Raw genomic sequence first — 20,280 nt, forward strand, 5'->3', positions numbered from 1 at the left:
AACCTACCTAGGGAGACAAAAGACCTGTATGCAGAAAACTATAAGACAGTGATGAAAGAAATTAAAGATGATACAAATAGATGGAGAGATATACAATTTTCTTGGATTGGAAGAATCAATATTGTGAAAATGACTATACTACCCAAAGCAATCTACAGATTCAATGCAATCCCTATCAAATTACCAATGGCATGTTTTACGGAACTAGAACAAGTAATCTTAAAATTTGTATGGAGACACAAAAGACCCTGAATAGCCAAAGCAGTCTTGAAAGAAAAAAATGGAGCTGGAAGAATCAGACTCCCTGACTTCAGACTATACTACAAAGCTACAGTCATCAAGACAGTATGGTACTGTCACAAAAACAGAAACTTAGATCAATGGAACAAGATAAAAAGCCCAGAGATAAACCCATGCACCTATGGTCAACTAATCTATGAGAAAGGAGGCAAAGATATACAATGGAGAAAAGACAGTCTTTTCAATAAGTGGTGCTGGGAAAACTGGACAGCTACATGTAAAAGAATGAAATTAGAACACTCTCTAACACCATACACAAAAATAAAATCAAAATGGACTAAAGACCTAAATATGAGACAGGACAATATAAAACTCTTAGAGGAAAACATAGGAAGAACACTCTTTAACATAAGTCACAGCAAGACCTTTTTTGATCCACCTCCTAGAGTACTGGAAATAAAAACAAAAATAAACAAATGGGATCTAATGAAACTTAAAAGCTTTTGCACAGCAAAGGACACCATAAACAAGATGGAAAGACAACCCTCAGGATGGGAGAAAGTATTTTCAAACAAATCAACAGACAAAGGATTAATCTCCAAAATATATGAAGAGCTCATGCAGGGGCTTCCCTGGTGGCACAGTGGTTGATGTACGCCTGCTGATGCAGGGGACATGGGTTCGTGCCCCAGTCCAGAAAGATCCCACATGCCGTGGAGCAGCTGGGCCCATGGGCCATGGCCGCGGAGCCTGTGCGTCTGGAGCCTGTGCTCCACAATGGGAGAGGCCACAGCAGTGAGAGGCCCGCGTACCGCAAAAAAAAAAAAAAAAAAAAAATAGAGCTCATGCAGCTCAATATTAAAGAAACAAACAACCCAATCCAAAAATGGGCGAAGACCTAAATAGATATTTCTCCAAAGAAGACATACAGATGGCCAAGAAGCACATTAAAAACTGCTCAACATCACTAATTATTAGAGAAATGCAAATCAAAAGTATAATGAGGTGTCACCTGACACCAGTTAGAATGGGCATCATCAGAAAATCTACAAACAACAAATGCTGGAGAGGGTGTGGAGAAAAGGGAACCCTCTTGCACTGTTGGTGGGAATGTAAATTGATAGAGCCACTATGGAGAACAGTATGGAGGTTCCTTAAAAACCTAAAAATAGAATTACCATATGATCCAGTAATCCCACTACTGGGCATATACCCAGAGAAAACCATAATTCAAAAAGACACATGCACCCCAATGTTCATTGCAGCACTTTTCACAGTAGGCAGGTCATGGAAGCAACCTAAATGCACATCGACAGACGAATGGATAAAGAAGTTGTGGTACATATATACAATGGAATATTACTCAGCCATAAAAAGGAACGAAATTGAGTCATTTGTTGAGATGTGGATGGATCTAGAGACTTTCATACAGAGTGAAGTAAGTCAGAAAGAGAAAAACAAATATCGTATATTAGTGCATATATGTGGAACCTAGAGAAAGGGTACAGATGAACTGGTTTGCAGGGCAGAAGTTGAGACATAGATGTAGAGAACAAACGTATCGTCACCAAGGGGGGAAAGCGGTCGGGGGGTGGGGATGGTGGTGTGCTGAATTGGGTGATTGGGATTGACATGTATACACTGATGTGTATAAAATTGATGACTAATAAGAACCTGCTGTATAAAAAAAAAAAAAAAAAACTAAGCCCAATAAAAAAGTAAACATAAATATATTTAGCTAATTTTCTGAACCAGAATTTCAAGGGTGAAGTGGGTGTGCACTGGAAGACTTGTTGCTAGAAGCTGCTCCAGGCAACCTTAATGAACAGCCCGGTTTGGGAACCAATGAAATAGAAGATGACTAAGCCAAGATTTCAAACATCTTGTCTGGTAGGAAAAAGAGACCCAAATTAATGATTAATTTTATTATTAATAAATGTACCCTATGAAACTTATAGGATATGTTAATTGCAGAACAGTTGAAAAATCTAGATGACTTTAAAGAAAAATATAAAAATCTCCTATACTCCCACTACTTTAGAAGTAACTACTATGTACATTTTGGTGCATTTTATTCCAATGTTTCTTCAGTGTACTCAAAACACAGATATGCAAATTTATACAGACACACATGTGAAAACCACGCAAGGATGCCCATACACACAGTTTTGCGTTCCACCTTTTTCACTTAATATTGTGTCATGAGCATTTCTCATTTAATTGAATTTTATTAATAAAAATATTGAATTTTATTCAGAATATTGTAATTTGCTTAATCAGTCTCGCTTTTTCTGCCTTTTAGGTTGTTTTGAATCTTTTGCTGTTATAAGTAGTTGTATAATAAAGTTCCTTATTTGTAAAATTTTGACCACTTTTGTCTGATTATTTCCTCACTATTGGTCCCTAGAATTTAGTTAGCTCGTCAAGGGGTACGGATGTTTTAAAGATTCTTGATGCAGATTGGTAAAAGGACTTCAATGAAAAGTTATTTTAACTTATATTTCTGCAAAACAGTGTCCATTACCTCACTCTAATTAGGAATGTTATAAGTAAAAGATCCTTTAGCAATATAAGTAGAGCAAAAATAGTGTCTTATCTTGATGTCTTAATCAGATTTCTGATATTAGTGTGGTCAAATATTTTTCATAATTTTCTTGGCTATTTGTATTATTTATTTTTTAAAATTTCCTGTTTGTGATGGCTACCTATTTTTGGGTAAAGCTTATTAATTAATCAACAATTTGTAAGAACTCTTTGAATTAGGAATAGTAACCTTTTGTTTGCCATACTAGTTGTAAATAATTTTTCCTATTTGCCTTTAAATTTTATTTATGGTGTTCCTAGAATTACTGAAAGATTTTTCCTGTTGCGTTTTTTTGTTTTGTTTTGTTTTTTGTTTTTGCGGTATGTGGGCCTCTCACTGTTGTGGCCTCTCCCGTTGCACAGGAGCACAGGCTCTGGACACGCAGGCTCAGCAGCCATGGCTCATGGGCCCAGCCACTCCGCGGCATGTGGGATCTTCCCGGACCGGGGCACGAACCTGTGTCCCCTGCATCGGCAGGAGGACTCTCAACCACTGCGTCACCAGGGAAGCCCTTTCCTATTGCTTTAATGTTTTTAATATCTTTTACTATCTGAGATACAGTAATTATCCACCCATATTTTCTTCCAGTTTCCTAAAGAGTTTAAAAAACACCTCTTAAATCCAGCCTAATTAATTTTGATTTATGGTAAATGCTGAGGGTCTAATATTTTTTCCCCAAATTTTAAACTAAATCTGAAGTTTAATCAAAGAATTCTTTCCTATTGGTTTACTTTTTTTGTTTACTAATTTTATCATTTACACACAAAAAATGTACATTAGGGCCTGGCTCTAGGTTATCTGTATAGTGTCTTTAGTTATAGATTTTGGTACTATGTAGCACCAATGAGATAATTTAACATTTTTTGGGGCAAGTTTTCCTTTGTTGCTTTTCTTTAAAATGTCTTGATTAGTAGCAGTAGTTTATTTTTCCAGTTGGACTTTGGAATCATTTTGTTACATTCCAATAGAAACTAAATTGAAAACTCAACCAATTCCTTATGCTTCATCACTCCCTACCAAGCCAAAAAAAAAAAAAATCAACAACCAATCAACCAAACAAGCAAACAATTTATGTTGTTTTCACATTACAATTTCTGACTAATTATTGTTTTTCAGAAAGCTATTGATTTTTGTATATTCATTGTGTATCTGAATACTGAGCTTTCAGGTTAATTCATTATTAATTTTAGAGACACTGAAGTGAGGACCAGAGAGTTTATCAGCTTCCCCAAGTCATAAAGTTGGTCTAGTGTTGGAATTGATATTGAGCCTAATTTTCTATAATTCCAAATATAATGCTCCTTATACTACTCCTTATCACTTCCCAAATATATCTGTAGAAATACGATTAGCCAAACAAGGGAAATTATAGCAGTAAGGTCTCTGTACTGGTCAGAGTGTTCTGTTTAGCTCTCAGCACCAAATTTTAAGAGTGACACTGACATTTAAAAGAGTGTCTAGAATGAGCCTGTGATATGAGGAATGATTGAAATCAAGAAAATAAAGCTGTACAGCTTCAATGGCTAGAGTCATGATTGGGAAGCAGTTAAAGGAAACTAGATTCTGGCACATTATGTCAGAACTCTTAACACAGAGAGTTGTTCTCAAATGGAATAGGGTATTTTGGGAGGTATTAATCCACCTGATATTGGAAGTGCTCAAGGAGAAACTGGGTGAGCATCTCTTGAGCATGGTGTAATGCGGATGGGAATGTGGATGAAGAAATCTCTAAGTTTTCTCCTGGTCCTATGATTATTTCTGAATTTAGCTTTGAAAAACCCTAATTCATATGTTAGCCATGGGAATTGGATGTAGTTATCACTACTACTTATGGGGTGAATTAAAAAGCACAAATTTTCTAAACCTCATTTTATTTAGTAAATTTAGTCTTCTTTCCCAGCTTTACAACAAATTCTGACAGATCTCTAAATAGAATGTGGTTTATGTTCTACTCTTTTATTCCTTTGTCTACCCTTTCCTGTTTGTTCTAATGAATTGTGACAAAACAAAACAAAACAAAACAAAACAAGGATAAACACAAAACAAACTCCTGAATAATCAAAGGGTGATGGTAAACTTGGCCATGTCTTCAGTAAAAAAAAAAAAATCTGTTAGCTGGGTGGACAATCATTAGCTGTCTCCCTCCTTTCAGCTTGATGGTATTCACTCATTCACTTATTCATGATGGGTTTTTTGGGCTCCAGCTAGTGTGGAGCTCGGTGTTGGGGGGAGCCGTGAGAGATGCAACAATGTCTTTGCCTTAAGAAAACCTGGCTGGAAGGGAAGAGACTATGTAGTGGAAGTGGGATGGGGAGAAGGTAACCGAGGCTTAGAATATGGGATGCTCCGAAAAATGGTTCTGTCCCAATCCTGTTAAAGCAATAACAAATGCTTCTGCAATGGCATCACATTCTTTCCTTTCCCACTTCTACTCCTATCAGCCTGGGGAAGAGGAGAGGAGACTTCAGGGTGTGAAGGACTGGTTTGGGTTAAAAAAGGGGATTACGGGAAGCAGAACCTCCATAGATTCTTCTCTTTGCTCCACTTCAAACTTTATTAAGAGTGAACAACAGAGGAAGTTCTGAACAAGGGTGATGTTTATGGTTTTGAAGTTTACTAGAATTTATTGTGATGTTATGAGCAGAGACTCTGCCACTTTCTACTATTTAACTAATCCCTTAGCTTTCCTTGGTCTTAGGTTTTTCACCTATAAAATGGGGATGGCAACATCTGCTTTTGAAAATACTCATACGACTGTTTGGACAAATGAGATAATGAATATGAAAGTTTTTGTTGTTATTTTTAAAGTCTAAATGCTATGCAAGAATAGGTTATTATTATTTTTTAAGTTGAAGTATAATTTACAATGTGTTCGTTTCAAGTGTACAGCAAAGTGATTCAGTTATATATATATATATATATATATTCTTTTTCAGATTCTTTTCCATTATAGGTTATTACAAGATACTGAGGATAGTTCCCTGTGCTACACAGTAGGTCCTTGTTGGTTATCTATTTTATATATAGTAATGTGTATATGTTAACCCCAAACTGTTATTATTTTTTCCATCTTTTTTTTAAAAATTGAAGTACAGTTGATTTATAATATTGTGTTAATTTCTGCTGTACAGCAAAGTGATTCAGCTTATATATATATATATATATATTCTTTTTAATATTCTTTTCCATTATGGTTTATCTCAGGATGTTGAATATAGTTCCCTGTGCTATACAGTAGGACCTTGTTGTTTATCCATTCTATATGTAATAGTTTGCATCTACTAACCCCAAACTCCTAAAACTATAATTCAAAGAGATACATGCACCCCTATGTTCATAGCAGCACTATTCACAATAGCCAAAACATGGAAACAGCCTAAACGTCCATCAATAGATGAAAGGATAAAGAAGATGTTGTACATATATACCTCGGAGTATTACTCAGCCATAAAAAGGAATGAAATAATGCCATTTGCAGCAGCATGGATGGACCTAGATATTACCATACTAAGTGAAGTAAGTCAGAAAGAGAAAGACAAATACCATAGGATATCACTTATTTGTGGAATCTAAAATGTGACACAAATGAACTTATTTACAAAACAGAAACAGACTCATGGACATAGAGAACAGACTTATGGTTACCAAGGGAGAGGGGGATGGGGGAGGGATGGACTGGGAGTTTGGTGTTATTATTATTTTTAATCGCAGAATTCTTGTGCTTAGGATATGTCGTTATATCTATATTTGTTAGCATAGATTGATTTTGAGTAGCTCTTGTAGCTCCTTTTAACATGTTGTATCACCCCATATCAATCATTGATGCAGTTACACATTGAAAACTTGATGCTTAAGACAGAAGCCAGAGGTTCAGAAAATAGCCTGGCTCCATGTCTGAAATGGTTAGAGTGAATCCAGTCACTGGGGTTTTACATAAAAGCCGTAAGTTCAGATCTCACTCAAACTGCTCCTATGGTGTTTTAGAAAAATAGACATGTCACAGGGTTCCTGGTGAGGAAACTTCTTGAGCTCCCCAGAATGACACCACTGCCATTTAAATAAATTAAAAATTAAAATATTCTTATTTTATTTCAAGAGAAGCTAGGTAGTTTGAGACTTTAGATTAGGAAGTGGAACCTCTGTTTTGCTTTTAGCCTGAACTATGCTGTACTTGTTTAGACTCTTGTTAGACTTACTCTCTGGTTTGTTTTAATCATAGTTTTCTATAAAAGAAGCCTTTCCTTTTTACCATCTAGTAATGTTGAGAAAGTTCATGGGGATCCTTGTCAGTAGAGGGCTTTGCAAAGTAGCATTATCGCTCTGTAGCACACTGGAAAAACCACCCCTGGTTATCAAAAGGCAGTTTCCTTAATAAGCTATCAAAATTATTATACCTCATCACATGGTCTCCTTTGTGGGTGGGCTATTATGTTTGGCAAAGAAATGTGGCATAGTACTTTTGTTTGAAGAAACCTTTCCCTCTCTGGAAGAAACATGTAATCTCAGTATAGCACTGTGGAAAATTGTGTGGAGGCTTTATTGTTTGAATATAGTGGCACAGGACATCTTTACTTAGGAGATTCCTGTATCTCCACATACCATCTTTATGTGAATGTCTTGGGATGCTCATGACAAATTGGGAACTCTTCCTGTAACTTTGTCTTAACCGCGAGGTACAGTGGAACAATGGTTCACTATGCTTCCTTTTAGTCATTATTACTTTAAGGAGTCCTTAGAGCTCTAAATAACACAGCGATCCGAACACATGTTGAGGTCTAACTTCTGTCAAGATCCAGGCTGGCTTGCACTTGTTTTCATGCTCTCATTTGTACAGGAAGAATGAACAGGGAAAAAAAATGTACCTGGCCAGCAGCCTGGGCTTCTTGGACATGTGACCTGTGAAGTCATACATGAGGGCACCATGCTCAGAAGGGCCCAGTGTTTAGTCTGAATGCTTTTAAACTTCTGCTGTTACCACCTTGAAATTCTGAACACTTTTTGAGCAGGGATCCCCACGTGTTCATCTTGTACGGGGCCTCACAAATTATGTAGCAGGTCCTGCTTTGAGGTCATTAACTATTTTATTAACTGTTAGAAGATTCCAGATATTGAAAAAAAAGAGAACTAGATGAGGTGGGGTGTCTAGTGAGAGGAAACGTGCTGAGGAAGTAACTATTAATAGAACCTGTGTGTATTTATGTTATTGTTTTAATAGTGGTCTTTTGTATTGGGTAGATTTCTGTTTTATGTAAAGAGCTTTCTACCTCCTACATTCCTATGTTTACAAGTCGAGAAAAAATTCCTTGGGAGTGGAACAAAATAGGGAGTGGATCCGGGGAAATGTGAGAGCTTTTGATAATTCTGCGTCATGAGCAGATTTGGCCTGCAAATCTGTTGCTCAGATTCCAGCATCAGGCCTTTAAGTGGCTCATTACCAAAAGGAGTCAGTCCTAGGCAGGTGCTTGTCCTTGTGATTATTGCTGTTGTCTAACTTTTGACCAAGCTCACCTCCTTCATCTATGATCAAATGTCACCCTCTCCATGAGGCCCATCCTGACCATGCTACTGCAAATTGCAACCCATCCCATACCACTCCTGACACTCCTGATTCCCTTTTCTTCACTTATTTTACTGTGAATGCATGAGGTTTGGCACAGAGTAAGTGCTCAATAACCATAAATTGAATAAAGGGAATGAGAGAATGAGTGGATAACATGCATTTCTAACATTAAAGGTTAAGCTTTGAAAAGAGTAAAAATATCAGCTTTATTCTTACCCCCTTTCTCCTCAGCTGGTTTGTTCTCTGTACATTGCTTCTAGTTCTCAGAATTCTTCTGAGCTCAACCCCCTCACCCCAAACAGTACTATTTTTGTGAATCTATGATCTCTAGCCAGTTTAAGATCTAGGAGTTTTCCAGTCTGAGTCTCCCCATGGTATTTAGTAACAGTATTTTCTAATGCCACCATCGGAGTGGAGACAAGAAAACGTGTTCCTTGTTGGAGGAGGATGTGAGCAGTATAGGATATTACTGGTCATAAGGGGATCTTGCTATTTCTGAGGGAAATTTACCTGCACCTTTTCATCATTCTTTGGTGTGGACCCTGTTTACTTCCAGAGAGGAACCCTATAGGAATAACTCCTTCAGTCCTTCATCTCACTCTTCTTGAGAACGCTGGAGACATTGGTATTATCAGTTCCAGTGATATTCAAAGCACATTTCCAATCACCTACTTCAGTAGCTCTCCTTTTGTATCAAAATCCGCTATTTGTTAAAACACTATGTACTAACTTAAGCCTCAAGAGACCTTTTAATCAATGTAATATTTAATTAGTTTGAAGTACCCGGTTTTCCACTTAGAGTTGAAAACTAAACTCTTTGGCTAAGATATACTTTGACCATTAATTTAGTAAGTGAAGAGTTGGTACAGGTGTACCTCATTTTATTGTGCTTCACTTTTATTTCGCTCCATAGATACTGCTTTTTTCTCTTTTTTTACAGTTTGAAGGTTTGTGACAACGGGCGCAAGGTTTGTGACAACGGGAGCAAGTCTATTGGCGCCGTTTTTTCAACAGCATTTGATCACTTTTACATTTTGCTGATTGCTGCAATACTTCAAACTTTTTCATTATTATTATATTTGTTATGGTGATCTGTGATCAGGGATCTTTTTGTTTGGCTTTTTTCATTGTGAGCAGTCTTTTTTTTAAATTGAAGTATCGTTGACTTACAATATTATATTAGTTTCAGGTGTACAACCTAGCAATTCAATATTTTTATAGATTGCACTCCATACAAATTTATTATAAAATACTGACTGTATTCCCTGTGCTGTACATTACCTCCTTGTAACTTATTTATTTTATACCTAATAGTTTGTACCTTTAATCTCCTTTGCCTATTTTGCCCCTCACCTCTCCCCCTACTCTGGTAACCACTAGTTTTTCCTCTGTGTCTGTGAGTCTGCTTCTGTTTTGTGATAATTGTTTATTTGTTTTATTTTTTAGATTTCACATATAAGTGAAAACATACAGTATTTCTTTGTCTGTGATCAGTGATCTTTGATGTTACTATGGCAAAAAGATTACAACTCGCTGAAGACTCATGATGGTTAGCATTTTTTAGCAATAAAGTCTTTTTTAATTAACGTGTATACGTTATTTTTTAGACATAATACTACTGTATTATGTTATGCAATAGTATTATGCAGTCCAAACATAAGTTTTATCTCTACTGGGAAACTAAAAAATTTGTGTGACTCACTTTTTTATGATATTTGCTTTATTGCAGTGGTCTAGAACCAAACCTGCAGTATCTCCAAGGTATGCCTGTACATGGATAAAGTAATGAAGGAGAAACATGAGAGTAAGCGTACAAAATATAACCCATATTTGGTATACCCAAATGAGGTGCCTTCTTTTAAACAATCATTTCTGTGTACTTTCATAATTTTGTCTTTATTCTCTTTAAGTCTTTCTTTCTTTTTTTTTTTTTTTTGGCCTCGCCCTGTGGCTTACGGGATCTTAGTTGCCCAACCCAATCCACCCCCTCGGCAGTGAAAACGCAGAGTCCTCACCACTGCACCGCCAGGGAATTCCCCCTCTTAAAGTCTTTGAGAAGGACTTCTGACTAATCTAAAATTCAACTTACTGATATGAGAAATGAATGTCACCATCACAGTAATTTTGTTTTCAGTTTGAGAGCCTGGTGTCACATTCCATCTACTTACTACGCTTAATCTGATTTTTTAAAAAGAGGAACAATAAGACTGGCGCTTGAGTCTGTCAAGTTATAGGCATATACATTTGTTTTTTAAATTCCTTGCAGTGGAAATAATGACTTTTTGGACGCTCAAAATCATGTGGAATAAATATAACAGTGAAGATTATTTCATTACACAGCCAGAATTGGAGGGATAACTTTTAGTATAATAATCAAATAGATCTTTCTTAGACTGTCAAAAGTTTTTTATTTTTTCTAACAAAGTGCCTATGAGTTGCTGTGTTGGGTTACATTGGGCAATTGTCTTATGATTTTGATTTTGTCTTATGATTTTATAAAGTATATAAAAATAATTTCAGTGTAGGGAAGTAAGAGGAAAACAGTTAAAATTAGGATATTGTCTCTGAGTTTTAGTCTAGGTCAGAGATTTTGAAGATTTTAAGTACTTCCAAAAGTGAAACAATCCCTGCAAACTCTCTGGACACTGTGTGTTTTCATTTCCCCAGGGGGAAGGGCAATAGCTGAGGTGGCTTCCTGCATAAGGCAAGGGTGGAGAAAGCTGGCATTTCCCAGGGTGTCCAGGGGAGATGAGTGGATGTGTTGTTTCCATGGACACACCACTGCTCCATTTTTTCCTTTTAGGTGGTGACCATTGTGACTGGACTTAGTCTGGTGAGGTGTACACTATTGGAGATTTGCTAGACCAAGGCAAGGGTGGAGAAAGCTGGCATTTCCCAGGGTGTCCAGGGGAGATGAGTGGATGTGTTGTTTCCATGGACACACCACTGCTCCATTTTTTCCTTTTAGGTGGTGACCATTGTGACTGGACTTAGTCTGGTGAGGTGTACACTATTGGAGATTTGCTCCCACAAACTCTTCTCAATTTTTTCTCTACAATCTTTATACAAGTATCTTACTTCCAAAATAGAATTACTTTGTGATTTTACTTTGGAGATTTGCTTAATTCTTTCTAATGGGATATGGTTAAGCTAATGAAATATTCCAAAAAGTAGTTGTTATTTTATTTTATTTTTTAAATGATCATAAAAACACATACCAGTATATTCAAGAGCCTATTTATTGTCTTGTCTGCTTGTAAGGCATTTAGGGCCTTATGACTTTTGTTCTAGTTCTATTTGCATTTGGAACCCTCAGTGAAAATTCCTAGTTTTCCTGAATAACTGTGTGCAGTCATACCTTTAGAACACATGCGCTTTAGTACGAGTTGTAAGGTGCACTGGGTGTAAAAAGGGTGGGAGCAAGGGTGGGCTGTGATTCAAAAAGGAAAATGTGGAACAAGGGGCTACTTGTGGATTTCATTGGATACATGATTTAATTTAGTTAATTAGGAGATAGAAGCATCAGGAAAAGCAGAGCTTGTGCCCACACAAGTCACACAGTCTAATACAGTAACCTTTAGACAACAGCTGTAACCTAAAAGGCCCACGCCAAAAACAACAGAGCAGGGCCCAGTTCCTGTCCCTTAAAGCGGGACAGCTGAAATTGTGGCTGAGTTTAACAACAAAAAAGAACAAAGCAAAACAAACAATAATCCAAACCAAGGTTTTCTGAAAGGAAAATGTACTAATTAGAAGTTGGACACTTCGAGAACACTGTCTTATGGAAAAGTGCCAATTTTATCTGTGGATTTTTGGTTCCTAACCATTGGCTGAGAAAATATTTCAAGTTATTGCATCTTTCTGGGTGGAACTGAAACATTGTATCCTTCTAATAAAAATTCTAAATTGGGCTTAGCATAGTAATAATTTATGCTGTGGGACTTTGAAGAGCAAAGGGTAATATCTTTCTACCCACCCTGATTTTGCATCAGTTTTCTTCCCACAAGGCGATGAAGAGTTATTTTTATAGATAGTAATGTCCAATATACATTGAAATTAATAAACCCGCATCTGTGATGTTATGCATCAGTTTTTAAAAAGCACTCCTGACGGTTAATTTCAGTGGCAAAATATGCTGAAAAAATTGGGATGTTGATTTCCAAAGTGGTTTTTCTTTAAAAAAATTATAAGTTGTAGCTAATGATAAATGATTGTGCCAGAGATTTCCAGGTTACTGCCAAATAGAGGATTTTGGAAAATTAAAAAAAAAAAAAAAAAGCTGGATCATTTAAGGAAAGTGATTCATTTCACACTTTGACTCTTTCCCAGAACAAACATAAAAAATGCACTATTCTCCTTCCCGGTATTAACGAAATATTTTCCAAATCCATTGCATTGCATGCATTGCATTCCTTTATCAGGATCTTATTCAGTTTGTGACTGTGCTGGAAATTGATATCTTAGAATTAATCTGATACATGCTTTTACCTACTTTTCTCTTGTTTAATGCTTAACTTAAGTACAACGACATTCATTTTAATTTTGTTAGGCTTTCTGGACACACTTCCACAACTACAAATAAAAAGTTTCAAGTCATTTGTTTTATTTCTTTTTCTCTCCTCCTTTTAAAAGATTTTAGCTTTTTGGTGAATTAATTGTTTAAAAAAGTTTCCAAGTTAGGGATCTGTTTTTTGATCTACTGTTTGTCGAATATAAATTTAAGGAAAATCTGCATTTTTTTTAAGGTACATAGAAGGTTAACCAAACTTCCTTAAAAGCTTCTGACTGCTATTTAAAACATAGGCACAGTTTTTGTGGAAATCAAGAACATTTGCCCTGCACTCAGGTTCGGAAAACCAAGAGTTACAGAGGGTCACCAGGGTTAAGAGAGTGGCAGAGACCCGTCGTCCATGAAAGGTGACAGTTCTGTTTTTCCACTTACGGGGCTCAGCGGCCGGGGCAGCTAGCAACGCTTCTGTTGTTCGTATGAGCAACCTTCTCCATGAGTTATAACTGTATGCAAGACTTACTGTGATGGCCTGGAGTCTCTCCTTCACGAGCTCAGCTTCTTCCATTCTAGAAGTCAAGGACAGGCAGCCAGTGAGGGAAGTCCAAAACTACCATAAAGCAGGAGCCTCCTTGGGGAGAGGAGTGGAGGTGACAGAGAAGCAGGGAGAAATCCGCTTTGGCAGCGGTGGAGAAAAGCAGAAATCCCCGACTCGGCAGGAGCGTCTCTGAGCAGATGTACAGATCAGGCCAGACACATGTAATGAGGGTGTGCTGGGGAAGCAGACGCTGAGGCTGCTAGCACGGGCTGACTGACAAGTTTGAACGGCAGCCGTACAAGCCCTTTTCCTTCAGGAGCTGCCAGCTCTTTGTTGTAATGTGCACAGTTAGCAAGGCACATTTTCTTATTAACTGTTCCTTACCCAATTCATTCTTTCCTAGGAGTAGCGCTAGAAGCCCATGCACTGAGTGCTTAATCAGCCTCTGCTCTAGCCACACACAACCAAATCTCTGCATGTGTGGGTCTGTGTGTATTTGTACAAAGTTGTTTACCTGTACTGTCCTCCAGAGTTGCAAAGACAAAGGCTTACCTTGACTGGGTCAAGTCACTTGCTTGCCTTTCTTCCTTTAATTGCATTTAGATAAGAATACAAAATTCTAGAGTAACTTTAGAATTTAATATAGTGGTAAACTTACATCAGGCTGTCCTTGCCTTTCCCTTCCCCTCCTACTTCAGCAGCTTGTTTCAAATTTTGGAGTCTTTAGGTCATGGAGAAATTAAAGGCATTAACGTGACTCTGTTAAGAACTTGGTCCACCGGCTGTGTTCAGTGTGGTTTAAATGTCAAGTACCACCCTCCCTTATTTCTTGTCTTGGATTTCTATGGAATGCAGTTCTTTCTTGGATCCTATTCAGCAATGACACTCAGAAAGTTGCCCATCTTGACCTCACCAGTTATGCAAGAGAAAGGAATGAGACTTTGAAAGTGTGAGGAGACATTCTGTAACTCATGTAGTCCGACACCATGTGAGTATTCCCTGGCCCTTTAGAAAGAGGAAGTCAAGCCCAGCGAAACTCTTAGGTCAAAGCAGAGGCTGGGAAGCTTTATGACTGACTTTGTGTTCTTTCCCCTACCATTTCTTTAATTAAATTTTGATGTAATAAATCCTAATTATCATCTACCTCATTGTTACATGTTTAGATGCTATCAAGCACCTTCATATCAACATTCAGCTGAAGAGGTTAAAAGGACACCCCAAACATTGAACAGATGTTCTTATTTCCTTTGCATTATTGATATCAGTAATAATAATGGCTAACATTTGTTCAGTACTCTCTATAGGCAAATGCTTTACGTTGGATTTATCTTACAAGGTGCTGGCGATATTAGCCCTATTTTAAAAATGAGGGAACTGAGGCTCAGAGAGGTCATTTGTCACACAGGTAATAAGTAGCAATGCCAGGATTGGAACCTGGACTTTCTAATAGCCATTCATCAGTTCTGCCCAGGAAACAGGGCAAGGTGAAACACAGGCTGAAGGTTACATCAGTTGTTATGAGAAAGAGTTGGGCCCCCAGCCTCCTCCTCCATCTAGCTCCCAGAACACTTAGAGCTGGTTATAAACCCCTTAGTTAGAACTCTGTGGGGATCTCCTCTGGGTGACCTTTGTGGCCCTACTGAGAAAAGATTTCCCCATATTGTCATTTAAAGTCACCCTACCATAGAACCTTAAGGTGAAACTCACCAGTTTCCACAGTCTGAAGTCATACATGAGTGTAGTTTGTCTTTACTCATACATCCTCAAGGGACATTTAGGGAGACTAGAGAATGGGAGAATTGACCAGGTGTGGGCCAAGCTTGATTGCTATTGGATGGATATTTAAGCTTAAAAGATCAAACCTTTAAAATTTTTGATTTTGTTTATCTGCAGATCCTGGCTGAAATTAAAGACAAGAGAGCGGTAGTGATAAATATCTCAGTCAGAATTGCATATTTGCTGCTCAGAACAGATGGCAGCCATCCAATTATTAGTCTGGATCTTTTCCTAAAACCAATTTACCTCTTAAATCTCATTTCTGTAATGGGAAAACCCAAGTGTTTCCTAGTGTAAGGGGAGGACTAGATTAAATAAGAGAATCAGGGAATTTAGGAGGGAGCAAAACTGTAATAACTGAGTGGGATCATCATGTGTTTATTCATTTATTTAGCTGATAATACTAATAATTGCTAATTTTCAGCATTTGTTATCCATTTATTCTGCACATATTTGTTGAGCACCTATGATGTGTCAGGTACTGTGCTAGATGTTTGAAATACATGGATAAACAAAATTCCTGCTCTGCTGGAACTTATATTCTAGAAGGCAGTAAAAGATAAATATAATAAGCAAAATATAGGAGGTGAGAAGATGACTATGTTGGTCTGAGTCCTTTTGAAAAACAAATGCCAAGATGGATTAAATGTGTTTGATTTTATTAGGAGAATGACAGTATGAGAAAAAATGGGGAGGTAGGCAGCAAAGGCTGGAGCTGGGAAGGTCTGGGAGAGTGGTCAGACCATGGTGCATATTTGACCAGACTGAAGGCAAGAGGGAGGGAAAGTTGGGTGAAAACAGCCCAACCTGCAGTGCAGTGTAAGGAGGATCGGCAAGGCCATCAGAGAGTGCTGGAGCCAAAGTCAGCTACCAGAGAGGTCCTGTGTCTCCGAGGAATGAGCCTATTTTAGCATTCCTGCCAGACTCAATCAATGGCTGGGAGTAACCCCTGAGTGGCACGGTCTTGATGCAAATACGGGGATGGAGTTCAGAGTACAACAGCTGGGACCCCTGGTCGATTTTATTCTCATAGTTGGATGTCTGAGCGGCACATTCTCATGACAGCCACAGCGATAAATGCTGTGGAAAGAAAATAGAGCAAGGGAGGAGAATAAAGATCTCTAATGGGTGGCAAGTTGCAGTTTAGAATTGGGCTCTTAAGGTAGCCTGCATGAGAGAGGAGCATTTGAACAAGGCCTTGAAGGAGGGTTGGGACTTAGCCATGAGGATATCAGTGGGAAGAGCTGATCAGGAAAAGCCTGTGCAAAGGGCCTTGGGTGGACTCTTATGTAGCATGTTTTAGGAGCAAGGCCAGTATGGTTAGACAGCTGGGACTGAAGGGAAGCATAACAGGAGATGTGATTGGAATTGTAACTAGTCTCGGTCCATGAATGGGTCTTGTTAGGCCATTGTAAGGACTTTGGCTTTTACTCTGTGTGCGGTAAGAAGCCAATGAGGTGTTCTGAGCAGAGAAGTAACATGACCTAGCATGTTTTGCAAGGATGGAAGTAGGGAGACTAGGCAGGATGCTACAGCAGTAATTCAGCTGAGAAATGATGGTAGCTTGAGCCAAAGTGGTACAATGAGGGTAGTGGGAACTGGGTGAACTGTGGATATATTTTAAAGTAGAGCCCACAGTATTTCCTGAGATTGGATACAGGGTTTGAAAGAAAGAGAGGATTCATGATAACTCTAAGACGCTTGGACTGAGCAAATGGAAGTTGCCATCAATTGAGATGCAGAAGTTGTGAAATAATTTTTTTTTGAGGAAGAGGGTGAATACCAAGTGCTCAGTTTTGGACAAGTGGATTAGTTATCATGTGGTAATGTTGAATAGACAATTGGATATATGAGTTTGGAGTTCAGGAAAGACGGCTCATCTGGATTTATAAAATTTATTTTATCTCTGGTAATAAGTAGGATCACAAAATATCTAGAATTATGGTCCACAAAGCAGCATAATCTAGTGAACTAGTATTTATTCAATGTTAAATATATATTTATGACCAAATTCAGTCATTGTAAAATACACAGTAGAGCTCTATCTGCTCTCAATTATTTTATTAAAGTAATTTTACTAAATATTTTGTTGTTTGCCAACCAATGTAAATGAGGATGGCAAGAGTTAAAAGTTACAGTCCATTACCTTACCTTATATTAGGAGTTAAGAGACGTAAGAGCTTCTGAGACTGCGTTTTCTTAAAATGAATTTGCTTTCTGGTTGGAGAAGTAAGACATAGTCTTGAAACAATTAGAGGACAAAAGAATAGTAAACAAACTGTCACTGTATTCTGATAAAACGTAGTGCTAACTATTGCACTGAGGCCAGGATAGTATAGCATGGTTAGTAATAGTGGTGTATGGCACAAAAAGTAAGTGCAAAATAAGTTGAAGAAGATAGAAATTAATGTGAGTTGCAGGAAAGCTACTACAGGGAGAAAGCAGAACTTAAAAGCAGAGAAGTCATTTCTAAGTGTCAGAGGGAGGGAAATACAATGTATTCAAAGACCAGAAAGGAAATTGTCCTTACCTGGGGCAGAGAGGAGAATTAGATAGAAACACTGATAGAAATATATATCCATACATAGAATTTGATGTTCAGGGAAAGTGAATTAGGGGAGTGGGAGAAGAAAGATCAAATTCATATTTCAGAAGAATAAAACTGTCAACTCTTTTCAGAACATATAGGAAGAGGGAAAGATTAGGTAGGAAGGTCTTTTAGGAAGGTAGGAAGTATGAAATATGAGTGCTTGTGGATAGAGCCTAAAAAATTGCCAATGTTCTGTAAAAGGAAGGGTGCCCAGGCTTTTTTCTAAGCTCCGGAGGCCAAGGAGTAAATGAATAAGTAGGACAAAGTAAGTGGAGTAGTACTTAAGGTGCTAATACAAATATTTAAAAACCCAAGGATGATGGTGATGGGAATGATTTATAAGGGAGAAATCCAAAAGAAATTTCAGTAAGAGGGTTAAATTAGAAGCATGAGAATTTGATAGGTTCCAAATTATGGACAAAATAGAGCCTTAGATTAGAGATCTTGGATTGCAAACCACAGAGAAATAAAATCCAAATAAAATAATGGCAGGAAGAACATTGAAGGAAACCAAGGGTAGGAAGTAAATAATGTGAAAAGATTTTCTAGAGCCTTTCTGAAGCCAGATCCCATTAAAAAAGTGGGTGCTCACTCTCTGACCCCTCTCTCTCTTGTTCTCTCTTTCTTCCCTTCTTTCTTTATGACTTCTCAGACTTCTGGAGGCCAGAAATGGTGTCTGCCTAAAGAGAGAGTTTCCTTCTCATAGTCAGTAGATGTTTAAACAATGTGTGAAGTATGGATAGATGAATGAACAAATGATCAGATCTCAGGGTACTTGGGCTCCCATGTAGTAGTGACACATCTTTACAATTTCATATCTAGTTCCATAATTGTATCCCTATGATCACCAAACTGTTCTTTGAAACCTCTATAATCCCTGAAAGAATCATTAAAAACATCCTGATTCTCAGATTTGTTATGTGATAACCAGTCTGTCTCTATTCTTGTTGCCCTTGACTCTTACTTTCACATCCTTTCCTTCTCTAGTATGGGATGGTATTTAATTGCTATAAGCAAGTAACAGACAGGTATGTAAATTGGGTGATCACATAAATTCCAGGAGATTACTGATACTGGTTTATATTATATTTATATTCCTGATACTGGTTTATATACTGGCTTATATAGCTGGGTTGACAATATGCCTATTTCTTTGTTAGGTAATTTGAGCTTTATGGTTTAGAGGCTAAATGGGGAAAATGCAATAGGCTTCAAGACCATCTATGGTGCATGTGCTCATCTTACTTGAACTGTTCATGGCACTGGGCAGAGTTGATTCCTCTTTCCTTCTTTCTTCACTTGGCCGCCATGATATGCACTCTTGATTTTATTCCCACCTCACTAGTTTCTCTTTCTTAGCCTTCTTTGCTGGTTCCTTCTCTTTTCCCCAACCTGAACACCAGGGTTCAGTTGTTGGTGCTCATTTCTTCTCTATTATTCTCTACTCACTCCCTAGAGATCTCATTTTATCTCATTCTAATGCCATTTATATGCCAAGACTGCATTTTTTTGTACCTACAGCTTAGACTCCCCTTCTGCCCTAGGATCTTAAGAACTCACTTACCCCAAATACCTGCATGGCTCATTCCCTCACCTTTTTTTTGGGTCTTTGCCAAGATGTCACCTTCTCAGTGAGGCCTCCCCTCACCACACTATAGAAAACCACAGACCTCTCTGATTCTAGCAATCCCCCTCACCTGGACCTATTTTTTGCCATAACCCTTATCATCTTCTACAATACTATATAATGCACTTTTTTTGTTTGTTGGTTGCTTGGATTATTGTCCTTCTTCTTTCACTATGGGGGCAACTTCCACATAGTGAAGCGTTTTGTCTGTATTTGGAAATCAATGCTTGAAAAGATTCAGTAACCTATCAAGGGGTTACATATCCAGTAAGCAATGAGACCAGGATTTTAAATCTGGGATTGTCTTGTCCCAAAGCTCCACCACAGTCCACTATATCATCCTACCTCTATTCTTCCTCAGTTGGAATGAGACACCATAGTACCAGGTTTAACGACATGTATTATTACATGCCTAGAATAACACATTATGCATGAGGAGCCAACTTGGTCATTTTGGTAATTTGTGGAATTGATTTTTTAAGACTGCACACAGTCTATAACCGTTTTTCTTTAGGGATTTGTTTAAAAATGAGACTACAGCTTTTCTGTAAGTGAAGTATTTCAGAGGTATACCAGTATCAAAAAAAATTTACTAGCAGATATTTAAAGAGTGTATGTGGGTAAGCATGCTGCTTTCTCTTTGAACAGCTCATAGTTCTTTCAGGCTGAGTTTCCTAGGATTCAAACAACTGCTTAATTTAGTGGAAAAGAATATTTAACTAAACCAATTGTTGGACTTTTTGGAGATGAAGGAAGCAGCTGTTTTCTGAACTCAGCCTTAGTTATATAATAGCCTATCAAAAATAGCCACAGACAAAAAATTACCTATTAACAAATGAAACATACAGAGCAAAAAAA

The 20,280-nt window shown here is 37.7% G+C and overlaps 1 protein-coding gene across 1 annotated transcript in view; it reads right to left on the reverse strand.

The window, feature by feature from the left end:
• The window catches only part of PALMD (palmdelphin), a 53,926-nt gene extending 40,102 nt beyond the window's left edge, over nucleotides 1-13,824 (reverse strand). The window contains exon 1 of the mRNA XM_029228912.1: nucleotides 13,415-13,824. Within this exon, the coding sequence (XP_029084745.1) occupies nucleotides 13,415-13,459 (45 nt within the window). The 5' untranslated portion in view covers nucleotides 13,460-13,824. The remainder of the gene's footprint in view (nucleotides 1-13,414) is intronic.
• Between the last annotated feature and the right edge of the window lie 6,456 nt (nucleotides 13,825-20,280).

The sequence above is a fragment of the Monodon monoceros genome, unplaced genomic scaffold (genome assembly GCF_005190385.1).
Source record: "Monodon monoceros isolate NGI ecotype Baffin Bay Population unplaced genomic scaffold, NGI_Narwhal_1 Super_Scaffold_18, whole genome shotgun sequence".
Lineage (NCBI taxonomy): Eukaryota > Metazoa > Chordata > Mammalia > Artiodactyla > Monodontidae > Monodon > Monodon monoceros.